Here is a 14,550-nt window from a genome sequence, read left to right as displayed (position 1 = left end):
GTTCAGTGAAGTGGGAAGAAAGGAGAGGGCCGAGTGGGGCTGTTAGATGGCGCTCCTTGCAGGAAACCAGAAGCCGCTGGAGGATGTCAGGAGTCAAGCCCAACATTCAGGGAGTGCTTCCTGTGTGCTGGGAGCAGACCCCTGAGCTCTGCCTGCACTGATTGGAGCCTTTCTCAGCCCAGCCTCATGAGGCATGTGTGAAGTGTGAAGCGAAATGAAAGTTGCTCAGTCGCGTCCGACTCTTTGTGACCCCGTGGTCACATGGACCCTATAACCCACCAGGCTCCTCTGTCCATGGGATTCTCCAGGCCAGAATACTGGAGTGGGTAGCCTTTCCCTTTTCCAGGGGATCTTCTTAACCCAGGGATTGAACCCAGATCTCCCACATTGCAGGCGGACTCTTTAGCAGCTGAGCCACAAGGGAAGCCCGTGAGGTGGGCACCGCCTTATCCCCAGGTGATGATGAGGCTTCACTGAGGCAAAAGTTTCAGAAGGATTTGGTTCAGAGGATCTAGGGCTTAGACAGTCATTGGAAAGGTGATGGGGGCCGTGCCCTCAGGTATATCGGTCCTGATGCTGAAGGCTGGAGCCCAGAGGCCAGGAAGCCACAAGAAGCCAGCACAGGGTTTCCCTGGTGCTCCTGTGGTTAAGGATCCACCTGCCAGTGAAGGGGATACGGGTTCGATCCCTGCTCCAGGAGGATCCCACATACTGAGGAGCAGCTAAGCCCATGCAGCAGAGCTCCTGAGCCCGCTCCCTAGAGCCCCTGCTCTGCAACAAGAGAAGCCACACAAGGGGAAACGTGTGCACCACGACAAAAAGTAACCCCTGCTCGCCACAACTAGAGAATGCCTGAGCACAGCAACGAAGACCCAGCATGGCCAAAAATAAGACAAAAAAGTAACTCTTAAAAAAAAAAAAAAAGATGCCAGCTCAGAGTGTGGAGATGCCCTGCAAACTGGAAGGTGGAGGGAGGCAGAAGGTTGGTCCACAGAGCAGCCTCCGCCCCCACAGGAAGGAGGGCAAGCCCACCTCCATGCTGATTATCCTTCCGTTATTGCAGAGCCCCCCGGTCAGGGGAAGTTGGGAAGTGTCATTTCTAACCTTCCAGCCCCCACGATGCAGAGGAGAGAGCAGAGACAGAATCCCCAGTCCAGTAGATGCTAGCCGGCAGGGGCCGTGCAAGCAAGAAGAATCAGGATGCCCTAAGAGCCCTCGCATTGCACACAGGTTGATGCTCCAACAGTTAACCCTTTGAAGAGAGAAGGGCCCCGTGAATGACCACAGATACCCATTACACTCTAGCCCATGCATTACTCTGGGACCCTCCTCCCTGCAGATCCTCAGTGGTCCTGGCCAGTAGAGCAAGAAGAAGTGAAGGGCTGGTTGTCCCATCCCTCAATGCATGGAAGCAGCTAATGAAGCGAGTCGAAATCATCATTTTCCTCATTCCCCGGTTTGTTCTTTCATGCCTGATTTCATTCAGTCTTTTAAATAACCTTGCCAGTAAGGCAAGCCATGGAATCTGTTGGACTTTTTACAAACGAGGAACCTGAAACTCAGGGAGGAAAGAGAACTGACATTTATAAGGTGCCTGCTCTGTGCCCCCAAACCAAGCTGCTCGCTTTTGTGCAAATCCCTTTATCCCACAGCAGCCCTGCCTTCCGGCATTACAAGTCTCACTATGTGGGCTTCCCCGGTAGCTCAAGGGTAAAGAATCTGCCTGCAATGCAGGAGATGAGGGTTCAATCCCTGTGTCAGGAAATTGCCCTGGAGGAGGAAATGGCAACCCACTCCAGTATTCTTGCCTAGAGAATTTCATGGACAGAGGAGCCTGGCGGACTACAGCCCATGGGGTCACAACGAGTCAGACACGACTGAAATCAGTGGGCACACACACAGTCCCACTTTGTGGACTCAGAAACCGAGTGTCAGAGAGCTGCAGTGCCTTACCCCTGAGAACAGAACTGGGAATAGGAAGAGCTGGGATTTGAACCCAGGTACGTCTGGGCCATTTTTTTTTATTCCAACAACCACTGGCCGTGATCCACTGGCACAGAACCAGAACAGATGGATTCCAAGTGTCCAGTGACCAGCGGCTCCAGAAGACAAGCAGAGAGAAGCAGCTCAGTGTTGAGCAGTCTCCAGAGGCGAGGAGTGAAAAATAGTAATAATGAAACGAAATAAAAATGGAGGACAGGACTCCCAGGTCAGCTAAAATGAAGGGGCCAAGAAGCAAAGCAACAGAAACCTCGGGAAGAGGGCCATTATTCTGCACCTTTTTTATTCTTTTCAAGGCATTTGGCAGAATTTAAGTTGCATGGGACCAGAGCCTAAGGAAACAAGCTGAACACAGCAGCTGAGAGATTGAAAAGCTAGCCTGAGCTTTTGATAGTCTCACAGTATAGGGGAGACAGAAATTGGAAGTGAGAGAGTGCATGGAGGAGGCATGCCTACCAAACTCATAGCCCTCCCAGCTTCCCTTTAAGAAGGACTATGCCCTGGGCTTCCTTGCGGCTCAGTGCAGGAGACTCTGGCTGGATCCCTGGTCCTGGAAGATCCCACAGCCTGTGGAGCAACTAAGCCCATGTGCTCAGTCACTCATTCATGTCTGACTCTTCATAATCCCCTAGACTTAGCCCACCAGACTCCTCTGTCCATGAAATTCTTGAGGCAAGAATCCTGGAGTAGGTTTCCATTTCCTACACCAGGGGATCTTCCCGACCCACAAGTCAAACCTGGGTCTCCTGCATTGGCAGGCGGATTCTTTACCACTGAGCCACCAATAAAGTGGCTCAATAGTCCACTAAAGGTGGAAGTCCAATAAAGGTGGATGTCCAATAAAGGTGGAAGTCCACTAAAGGTGGAAGCAATTCAAATATCCATGCATGTAGTCAGTCGCTAAGTTGTGTCTGACTTTGGGACCCTGTGGACTGTAGCCCAGTAGGCTCCTCTGTCCTTAGGGATTTCCCAGGCAAGAATAATGATGTGGGTTGCCCTTTCCTTCTCCGTGGGAGAAGCCCATGTGCCACAACTACTGAGCCTGTGCTCTGGAGCCTGGGAGCTGCAACACTGAAGCCCACAGCAGGAGTGGCCACTGCAGTGAGAAGGCCATGCAGCACAGCTAGAGAGTAGCCCCTGCTCGCCACAACTAGAGAAAGAAAGAGAAAGTGAAGTCACTCAGTCATGTCTGACTCTTTGCGACCCCATGGACTGTAGCCCACCAGGCTCCTCCATCCATGGGATTTTCCAGGCAAGAGTACTGGAGTGGGTTGCCATTTCCTTTTCCAGGGGATCTTCCTGACCCAGGGATCGAACCCGGGTCTCCTAAACTGCAGGCAGACTCTACCGTCTGAGCCACCAGGGGACCCCACAGCTAGAGAAGAGCCTATTGAAGCAAAGCATAGACCTAGCATAGCCATAAATAAATAAATTAAATATTTAAAAAAAGAAAGGCTCTTCCTTATAAGTAAGGGCAAGCCAGGAATAACTAGTCATCATGAAGACTGTGCAGCCTGGTTGTCGGTCACCAGCTGGGACAGGGGGAGTGTGCCTGTGCTCTACCTGCCTCCAGGGCCAAACAGATTCCTTCCTGTCCAAGGACCACCTTGTCCTCAGCTGCTACACTTCCCGCCCGTGCTCTGTCCACTGTTAACCAGGCATGCTGGGAGAAAGAGCCAAATGACCAAAGAGAGATAAGGAGAGAAAACAGACAACAGAAATAAACCCTCATCTCCAGATGTCACGAGGGTAAGACATGGTTTTAAAATAACTGTGATGGATCATTGCAGGCAGACAGGTGACAAGGTACAGATTTTCACCCGAAAACTGGAACTTATTTAAAATATTACTCAGGTGGCAATTCTAAAACTGAAAAAATACAGTAACTGAAATAAATGTAGTATATAATTTAAACGGAGTGGACACAGCAGAAGAGAGGCCATCTCAGGAAGTCAGAAAGATGACAGATTTGAAACCCACAGAAATGACAAGAAAAGAAATGAGGGCAGGTCCTGATGAAGTAGAACAGTTAGCTGTGTTTATGAAGGACAGCCCAGGAGGAGGTAGGAGCCTGGAGCAAAGTGCTGGCTTTGCTGGCATCTCCCTGTGTGACCTTGGACAAGTCACGTGCCTTCTCTGAACCTCGGTTTCTCATTTCAGGGAAACATGTCTGATGTTGTGTCTAAGTCGTGTCTGACTTTGGGACCCTGTGGCTCCTTTGGCTTATTTCACCCAGTTGACTTGAGGATCCCATGGAGGACAGTCATGGCAGCTCCTTATCAGAAGTGTGAATATTACCAACAACCTAGCGTTCCCTCGGTCACTTCACCAGCCAGCATGGGGCAGGAGGCTATGCAGAGAGCTAGTATGACATCCCAGTCTTGTGAGAGCTACCGTGAGGTTTGTACTTAGTCACTCAGTCGTGTCTGACTCTTTGTGATGCCAGGGACTGTAGCCCGCCAGGCTCCTTGATTCATGGGATTCTCCAGGCAAGAATACTAGAGTGGGTTGCCATGCCCTCCTCCAGGGGATCTTTCCAAGCGGGAAGTTTAGCAGGCATTAACCAAACATTCACAAACCCAATCTGTCCATTCATTTGGTTTGCCAAGTATTGGAAGCAGTTCTTCTCTTAGTGGCTGGTAATCACCACTATCTCCCTATTGTTGGGGGTGGAGGGGAGTAGCTTCATTAGGGACCCTCCTTCAGGGAATCCTTTCTGAGTTCTTGAAGGGGCACTGACTTGGGTCAACTTTGAGGGGTGACCCTCTAGGACCATGACATGCACCGCCTCTGTGCATCCCCCAGTGAAGTCCATCAGTCATGTCCAACTCTTCGCGACCCTAGAGACTGTAGCCCACCAGGCTCCTCTGCCCTTGGGATTCTCTAGCCAAGAATACTGGAGAGGGTTTCATTTCCTTCTCCAGGGGATCTTCCCAACCCGGGGATCGAATCTGGGCCTCCCGCACAGCAGGCAGACGCTTTACCCTCTGAGCCACCATTCCAAATTATCCATCTTTCCTGTGCACCTCCTCTGTGCATCCCCCAGAACTCCTGTCCGTGGCTGAGACATGACTGCCTCTCTGCAGACAGCACTGGGAGCTGGGTCCTCCTCCTCTTCCTTCTCCTGGTCCTCCTTGTCAGGGGAGGCGTAGCCAGCCTTCCTCGCTGTGCACTTGGCTCAGGGAGATCTTTGGCCCGTGGCGTCTTGGCCTCGGTCCCATCTCAGAGGCCCAGGCTGGCGTTCCCTGTGTGTTGCAGGCTGCCTCACTTAATAGAGAACAGAAAGTCATGCATTCTTTGTTTCTTCCCTGGGGCAGGGGAGAAGGTGGGGGGGAGCAGGGCGGGGGGTGGGCTCTTCCTACTTTTCCAAGGCAGTTTTGTTCCAGGGCTTTTGAGGGTACTAATTGGTACCAGCCTGGAAGGGTCTGCTGGTAGGTGAGTTTAAAACCAGCACCCTGGCCTCAGAGATGCAGCTACCAGGATGTACCTACCAGATGAATGAATGGGAGGAGGGTGTCACGGTCCCCCCTGCCTCTGCCATCCGGCCTTGCACTCTGTCCCAATGCTCACCGCCCCCTCCCTCCAGCATCAGGGTAGAATGTTAATACCTCTCGTGGAGCTGGGACATTGTAAGGGACCTAGCTTCTCATTCACAGTTGTATTTGATCAACATGGTTCAGTAATTATCTGTTTCAGTAAACTGATACCCTTGGCATCAGGATACAGAGTCCGTAAGAGCATCATGGGATCTGCTCATTACAAAGACAAATGTAATGAGACCTTGTGAGTCAGACCCTCCAGTGAGTCTCCATGTTGCTCAGAGACACTCAGTCTTGATCCTGGTTTCTGAATCCCGCACACCCTCCGCCCCACCCACATGCATGCCCCTCTTGGATCCAAGGACACCAGCATCCTCTTTCCCAAAGTGCTGGGGCCTTGCAGGTGCCTGGGAAGTTCCCACTTTAGAATCTTTCATGATGGATCCCTGCCACCCAGCCCAAAGCCTGGCACAGCACAGGGCCCTGGCAAATATGCATCGAGTAAATCAGTTGAATGGATAGATCGTACCTTAGTTGATAGCCTCAAGAAGTGGGCAGAATCTGTGTCATCAGCTCCATTTTCCAGTTGAAAGGGTGATTCAGAGAGGGTCTGGCACTTGTTCACAGTCACACAGCAAATGGGGTTGAGCAGCCTGGTGAGAATCGCAGACTCAGCCTGTGCTTTCTGGCCCAGCTCTCTCCTCTGACTCTTTCATCTTTCCCTTCATCTACGTCTGCGTCCCTTTATGCCCTGTGGGTTCCCGATGTCAGGGCCACGACAATGAGTGGGACTGAGTGTCCATCCTCATGGAGCGCCCAGCTCAGGGAGGAGACAGACAAGCACACAGCACAGGCAGAGAGGAGCCGGGATGCAGCGGAAGCCAGGAGAGGCCCCCGCTCAGGCCAGGCACGGGCAGACCTCCCTCCCGGAGTCAAAGGAGCCAAGCAGGGTGGGGTGGGTTTTCTGGATGGTGGGGACAGCCAGGCTGGGTGCCCAGAGGCCAGAACAACTGTGACCTGTGGGTCAGTCAGTCAAGTTACAAGCAGTCTGCTTTACACAATAAAGGGGATTTATTCTCTGATGTCACTGAAAAGTCAAGGCCCAGGGAGGGCGGCAGCCATGATCAAATAGGGACTTAACACCAATCAGTGAGGGAGCTAAGTGTCTGGTACAACTCCAGACCTCACATTCAAACAGCAAACTGGCCAAAGCCAAAGAACGTCTCTTTCCCCCTTCCTCTGCAAAAGTCAGGAGTTTCGCTCCAGATGAATTAGGCTGCGTGCCCATCCCGGGACCAATTACTGCAGTAGGAGGGGTGGGAACCCTCTGCCTGCCAAGTTAAATCAGAGCCCGCCCTTGAGGATAAGCAGGTTAATCTGACTCAGATGACAGAGCTGGTTGCTGGATGGAGGAGCAGGGGGTGGCTGGAAGGGACAGCTCTGCACACCATTAGGTTCTCCATACAAGTCACACTGTCACGACAAGTACAAAGTGGAGGAGTAGGCAAATGAGGAGACCTTACCCCCCGGGCTGAGGCCTCGAGGAAGCAGTAGAAGCAACATGTCTTGTCCCCTGGCTATCTCCAGGACGGCACTGTGGATTTAATCTGGTTTTTGAACTGCCCCTCTTTCTACCAGAAAGTAATCAATCTTCCTTTCACTATCACTTCCCTGGGCAGCGGGGGCCGGTGGGGAGGGTGGTCGGAAATCCAGCTGCTTGACAGCCTACGCGTTGGGACGGCGAAGGTAACTGATCAGACGGATACAGACAGGCACATACTCAGCAAGGACCAAGGGGAGTCAGGTTCAAGAGCAGAGGTGTGGCCACAGCCTCGCTGTGCAGGAGCCCAAAGGCCAGGGAGCTGTGGGGCCTTGTGTTACAAGCCTCTCAGGCGTCCAGGTGCGCTTTCTCTGAATAAATGGCTCCCAGCTTTCTCTGTACCCCTCCAACTATGGTCATCTGGTGCCCAATTAACGGACAGGGTGTCCATCCAGGGCACACTCCTGCCCTGTTCTTGGTACCCCGGCCCCTCCAGGTGCATGGACTCAGAAGGTCTGGGATCCAGACTCAGATCTCACTTCTTCCTCTCCCCATGACCTTGGGCACAGCCATTTAATCTCTTTGAATCTCAGTTTCTTTGAACAACTTGGGAGACCCCTATCTGGGCGACCATATGCTTTGTTAGTTGAGGAAATAGGTATGCATGAATGCACCATCCTCTCTGGCTCTTAGTGGCTCATCCAAGAATATCCGTTCATACACAGAAAACGGCAAAGGAAAGTGTGTGTGTGTGTGTGTGTGTGTGCATAGTCATGTTTGACTCTTTGTGACCCCATGGACTGTAGCCTGCCAGGCTCCTCTTTTCCATGGAATTTTCCAGGCAAGAATACTGGAGTGGGTTGCCATTTCCTTCTCCAGGGGATCTTCCCAACCCAGGGATCGAAGCTGAATCTGTGTCTTCCACATTGACAGGCAAGTTGTTTACTAGCTGAGCCACTGGGGACAGAAAGTTTAGCAATTGCTTAATAAATACCAGAAACTCAGCAGAGCGCATTTTGTCTTATCTTCATGGCCATCCCATAAATGGAGGTATTATTGTCCCATTTTATAGAAGGGAAAACTGAGGGTCAGGAAGGTTGAATACATTGCCCCAAACCATTCAGCTCGTAAACCAGTACTTGAACCTGGGCTAGGTAGAAGTCTGGGCTACCCTCTTAAGAGTAGCATTTTGGTTGTTGTTGAACTTCAGAATCCAAGAGAGAGTGAAGGAGAGAGAAAGTAGCTTGTGGTCAGCAAGCTCTGTGTGCCCAGCACCGTACGTGCATTATCAACTCATTTCACAAACTTTGGTCGAGCGCTTCAATGTACTAGGTTCTGGTTGCAGGAAAGATGCGGGGGGACACCTTCCGTGTCTCTTGGCAACCTTGCACAATAGGCATTAACATCCCACTGTACACATGCATGCACTGAAGTTCAAAAGGTTAAAAAACTGTCCACCTGCCATATCGGTGGTGTCGCAACAGAGCAGAAATGGAGGAAGTGGAGAGAGAGAAAAGTTTTTTTTTTAAAGAAGGGAAGAGACATTCATCCTGTTTTCTTCCTCTTTCTCTGTGTAGATGACAGGCAGCCCCCAGTGCCTTCATCAAGCCAGCTGCTTCCCCACCACATCTCTGGTTACAGCGTGGGCAAGACCCAGTTCTAATTAAGAATTGTCACGCACCATCTTGTCCAGAGGGCAGTGGCAGAAACAGCTTCCCTCTGTCCCGCACTGTGGCCCTTCCTGTGACGTCTTCACCTTCGAGGGACCCTGGGCTGTCACAAGGATTAATTACCCCACCACCCCCTTGGATGGGAAAGGAAATCACGGTTATTAAGTTTTGATTAAAGCTTCATCAAGAGACTTTATCGGCTGTTTGAAGATTGCTGATGAAACAGGCCACTTTATTTCCTGAAAAGACAAACTGCATGCCAGCAGAGCCAACCCACCACGAGTGGTCCACTTAGCCTTTGAGTATTGCGGGTGATTTCCAGCACAGCCTGGTGGCTGTCAGCCTGCAGACGTGGCCGTCAGGAAGCTCTAAAACTCCGTGGCTGTCCCTGTCTTGTCCTGCCCTGCGACTGAGCCTCTATCTCTGGGCTCTTTCTTTGGAGTTCTTCCCCAACTAGGCCTGGTTTCCTCCAGCCCATCCCTGCCCCGCCCCCTCAGTAAAGCAGAAAAGGCGACCATGAGGAAAAGAACTCTCAAAGTGCTCACGCTCCTCCTCCTGTTCATCTTCCTCACCTCTTTCTTCCTGAACTACTCTCACACCATGCTGGCCACCACCTGGTTCCCCAAGCAGATGGTCCATGAGCTCTCGGAGAACTTCAAGAAGCTCATGAAGTATTCCAACAGGCCCTGTACTTGTACTCACTGCATCGGGCAGCGCAGGGTCTCCTCCTGGTTCGACGAGCGATTCAACCGGTCCATGCAGCCGCTGCTGACGGCCAAGAACGCGCTCCTGGAGGAAGACACGTACAACTGGTGGCTGGTGAGAACTGGGGCTGTGGGTGGGTCTCGTGGGAGGCGGGGTGAGGGGCTCCTGACGGCCAAATGCTCAGTCCCCGGCGTGCACTTGGGGCCCTGCCAGGCGCTTGGTGAGATTCAGAATATTAGTCATTCATTCATTCAGCATCTGTGTATTTAGAATCCACTCTATATAAATCAAAGCCAAGGGTTCTGTAGGCGTTTCCGGTGTCTGCCGTAACAGGTAACGTAGAAGGTGGCTTGAAGCTACAGACGTGCGTTCCCTCTTGTTTCTGGAGGCAGAGTCTGAGATCAAGGTTGAGATCAGCAGGGTTGGTTCTTCTAGAGGCTCTGAGACACTTCATCTCACGCCTCTCTCCCTGCTTCTGAGGGTCGCTGGTCGCTGCGAATTCTTTGGCTTGTACACACATCCCTCCAGTCTCTGCCTCCGTCTTCACACAGACCCTTCTCTGTGTCTTAAGCGCCTATCTTCCTTCTTCTGTGAGGACACCTGTCACTGAGTTTAGGGCCCACTCTGTATTCAAGAGGACCTCATCTCGAATTCCTTAACTACATCTGTAAAGATTGTTTTTCCAAATAAAGTCCCATTCACAGGTTCCAGGGGTCAAGACTTGGACATATCTTTTTAGAGGCCACTATTCAACTATTACTGAGGAGCAAAAAAGAGAGTCCTTCTCTCATGGAGTTATATTCTGACAGAGAGAGATGGATAACAAACAAGAGAGGCTCAGATAGAAGTGCTCGGAGGAGGAACTTCCTCCCAAAGGGGTTTGTGATAGGGGGGAGCTTGGGGCAGAAGCCTCTCTAAATGGGGTCAATGGGAAGGTCTCTGAGGAGCCAGGACTTGAGTGGAGACTAAAGGCAGAGAGGACGCAGGCCATGGAAGGATCATGGGAAAGTGCGGTAGGTCACAGGGACAGCAGGTGCAACAGCCCTGGGGCCGCATCAGCTTGGTGTCTTGGGGGCGGGCGGAGGTGAGTAGAGGAGCTCTGTGTGGCTGTGAGCAGCGGTTGCTGCCTCTAGAGGAGGTCTGGGGGCAGGCAAGACCCAAAGCGAAGAATGTGGCATTTGTGTCTAAGTGCAGCAGAAAACTTCAAGAGTTTTAATCAGGAGAGGTCCATGATCTGATCTAGTTGTTTGAAAAGTAACTCTGGTTGTCAAATGCAAAATGGATTGAAGGAGAGGGAAAAATACCCAGTCATTCAAGATTTATTGAGCATCTAGTAGATGCCAAGATATTTAGATGGAAAAAGAGCTTTCCCTTTTTAGGGGTGGTGGGAGAGAAGGGAAAATGGACAATCACAAGACTGAGTGATGGATGGTAGGCACCCAGGTACCCTGGGTTTTGCTTTTAATTTCCTATATTATATCAAGAATGATTCTGAGGAACTTCATCTTGCTGAGTTTCACATTGAAGTCATAATAGTCTCCTCACTACATTTCTCTACAACACTGCAAACATTAGGTTTTAAGATTTTTATTTATTTGTGATGCTTTAATGGGCAAGGGGTAATGAATTCACATTTTTTTCAGTATGCACGAAGGCTGAATATTTTCCCGCATGGCTGTTAACATTTTATCAGTTTTTTAAATCCCTACCCCAGTGCTTGTCTGCAGTCCTTCTTTGCTGGAGTTTAGCCTCTGGTTGCCACTTGGTAGGGGCTTTGCAGGGGAGGAGGGGAGGCGAGAAGGGGCCTCACCAATAGAAATCAACAGAAAGGAGCAGGCCTTTCGAGCTTCTGGGTTCCTTGTCAACACACAGACCACATGTTTTGAATAAAGAGTCGGGACACCACATCTGACAAGCACTTCTGTCCCTCCAGGCAGAGACACAGAATACTGAAATCAAAACCATCCTGAGAGCTCCCGGGAGGCACCATAGCACCGCCTAAAGGCCCCCAGGCATCCAGGACAGATCCAGATCTAGGATGCTGAACACAGAGCCCTGCCTTTCAAATGCGATGGGCCTGGCAGGAAATGCCCTGCAGGCTGGGGGGCTGGCAGGGGGCCATGGAAGGTGCTGGATGCATAAGTCAGAGGGGCTGGGCCTAGACCCGCTCACCCTCTCTGGTCTGCTGCCTCTTCTCCTCTGTCTCCAGGTCGAGGTGAAGGACTTGACTGAGGTCACCCAGCCGTCAGTACAAAGCCAGACCTGGGGCTGCGCCGTCTGCCCCCAGGCACTGTTGTTTTCTGCCTTCTTGCCCACTGCGGCCTCTCCAGACCCACATGGGAGCGAGGGCAGGGAGGCTGGACCAGGGATGGAGGCTTCAGGGGCTGGAAGCTGACAGCCCAAGTGCCTTGGGGATCACAAAATCCCCCACGTCCTTCATATCAGGGTCACGCTGGCTGCCTCAGCTTCTGCCTCCAGGCTCTGCCCTAAGGCACGAGCCCTACCAGCAGCAGCAGGCATTGGTTGAGCCCTGACTGTAGACAGGGAAATACACTACAGTACTTGGAAACTAGTCAGGAGAGTGAAGGGGAGGAGGTGACTTTGAACCTCTGCCCACTCTCTCCTGTGTGCTTGTCAGCAGCCCTCTGGGACTTTGCATTGTCATCTACAGAAGACAGAGAAATCAGGAGGTCCTTTCCCAGGGAGGACAGGGACGCAGCAGGGTGTGACCAGCCTCAACTCCCCAAGCCAGTGAGGGGACGCTTTAGGGTGCTCATCCCCAGAAACACAGCTAGATCCCGGCCCGCTGCCCCTGGTTCTGCCCGCTCTGCCCTCCCCCAGTGGCCTGGATCTTTCCATCTCTGGACCTCAGTCTTCTCTCCTGCCAATGAAGGTCGGGAACAGAGCCAAGATTCCTGGAGTGTGAGCTGGGGGCCCGGGGCGTGATTCCTGGTGATATGGGGGCGGGGCCTTTAAGAGCATCACGTCAGGCATGGGTTGGAGAAAGTCATCCCTGCTTTAATTCTCTTTCCATCTTTGAAGTTGCAAGGGTTACATGTGCCTCCTTGTTTCGTGATGAGCCTTTTAACACCTGCCCATCTCAGTTCTATTAATAGTGAAGACAGGGCGGCTTGCCCGGGCAAGCAACAGGATGGAGCTGGAAGTGAATAAGGTGATTTTGTTTTCATCATATTGGATAATTACTTTTTTACTTCTGCCAAGTAACTCTTGCTTTCACGTGTGGCAGAGATATGAGACTGCCTTTTAAAATAAACTTACTCTTTAAAAGCGGTCAATCCTAAAGAAAATCAACCCTGATCATTCCTTGGAAGGACTGATGCTGAAACTCCAATAGTTTGGCCACCTGATGAGAAGAGCCAACTCATTGAAAAAGACCCTAATGCTGGGAAAGATTGAACACAGGAGGAGAAGGGGGCAATAGAGGATGAGATGGTTGGATGGCATCACTGACTTAATAGACATGAGCTTGAGCAGGCTCTGGGAGATGGGGAAGGACAGGGAAGCCTGGCGTGCTGCAGTCCATGGGGTCACAAACAGTTGGACACGACTGAGTGACTGAACAATAGCTTTTTAAAATGAATCAAGGAGTGAGTCGGTAATAGGCGAATGGGACAACGAAAGGCTGTCCTCCCAACACGGGTATCCTGCCAGCTCTGAGCCTTCACACTGGGTCCCTTGAGACAAAGCAGGCATGTGTCACGTAGGAGGCACTCAGTAACTACTGCTGAGCTCTGGATTAAAGAATGCCACGTGGCTCCTTAACCCAGCATGCAGCGTCATGCTCCCCAAGGACTCTCTCTGGTCTTGGGTGCATCCTCATGATGTCCGGGCCCTTCCTGGGTGGGTGTCCTCAGAGGAGGTTCCTGATGGGGAGCTTGGCTGTGGTCTTCAATCTCAGGGCTTGTCAGTGTGTGGTCCCCACTTTACCAGCAGCAGCATCGCCTGAGAGCCTGTAAGAAGCGCCGAATCTGGCGCCCAGATCTTGCATGTTAACGAGATCCCCAGGTGACCGTGTATTCGGGAGCCTGGAGCTGCCCCAGGAGGTGCTGTAGGAGCAAGTGTTTAATCTGGATTGCTTTTGGTCTTGTGATAGAATAGGCATCACATGGGCTCCCCAGATGGGCAGTGGTAAAGAATCCACCTGCCAATGGAGGAGACTCAAGAGACGTGGGTTTGATCCTTGGGTTGGGAAGATCCCCTGGAGGAGGGCATGGCAACCCACTCCAGTATTCTTGCCTGGAGAATCCCATGGACAGAGGAGCCTGGAGGGCTACAGTCCGTGGGATCACAAAGAGTCAGACACGACTGAGTGACTAAACCATCACCACGTACACACGTATTTATTATCCTAACTCTTTATAAGTGTGCAATTCAGTGACAGTAAATGCATTCGTGATGTTGGGTAACCGTCACCACTATGCATACCTGGCACTTTCAACACCCCCAGCGAAACCCCATACCCATCAAATAATAATGACCCCTACCGTCCCTCTCATCCCCCAGGCAACCACCATTCTACTTTCTGTCTTGATGAATCTGGTGACTTAGTATCTCCTGTAAGTGGAATCGTACAAATATGTCCTTCTGTGTCTGGCAAGTAAGTCAGTGAAATAACACTTAGCATATGTGTTTTCAAAATTCACCCTTTGGTACTATATATCGAAATGTCCCTTTTCTCTTTTTAATAACTGAGTGATGTCCATTGCATGGATGCTCCACGTTTGCTTTATTCATTCACTTGTCAGTGAGCCCTTGGGTTGTTTCACATTTTGTCTATTGTGAGCAACGCTGCTCTGAACACAAGTGAACTTGTTCAGGACCCTGATTTCAGGTTTCTTTCTCCTTTTCTTGGTCACAGCTTGTCGGACCTTAAATTCCCTGACCAGGGATTGAACCTGGACCCTCAGCAGTGCAAGCGCCGAGTCCTAACCACTAGGGAGGTCCCTGATCAGTTCTTTTTAATACTCAGCGATGGAACCTCTGAGAGACCGCCAAGCAGTTTGCCACCGCGGCTGCACTATTTTACGTTCCCCCAGCAAGGCACGAGGGCTCCAGATCCTCCAGGTCCTCACCA

General features: G+C 51.4%; 1 protein-coding gene across 3 annotated transcripts in view; it reads left to right on the top strand.

The window, feature by feature from the left end:
* The window catches only part of ST3GAL1 (ST3 beta-galactoside alpha-2,3-sialyltransferase 1), a 96,198-nt gene that overhangs the window by 70,844 nt on the left and 10,804 nt on the right, over positions 1–14,550 (top strand). For all 3 annotated transcript variants that reach the window (XM_025265568.3, XM_044928862.2, XM_044928861.2), the window contains one exon: positions 8,658–9,569. In XM_025265568.3, the coding sequence (XP_025121353.1) occupies positions 9,267–9,569 (303 nt within the window). In that variant the 5' untranslated portion in view covers positions 8,658–9,266. The remainder of the gene's footprint in view (positions 1–8,657; positions 9,570–14,550) is intronic.

Source organism: Bubalus bubalis, chromosome 15, assembly GCF_019923935.1.
Source record: "Bubalus bubalis isolate 160015118507 breed Murrah chromosome 15, NDDB_SH_1, whole genome shotgun sequence".
NCBI classification, from domain to species: Eukaryota; Metazoa; Chordata; class Mammalia; order Artiodactyla; family Bovidae; genus Bubalus; species Bubalus bubalis.
Note: the sequence above shows the minus strand (reverse complement) of the source record. Positions and strands in the feature narration are given on the sequence as shown.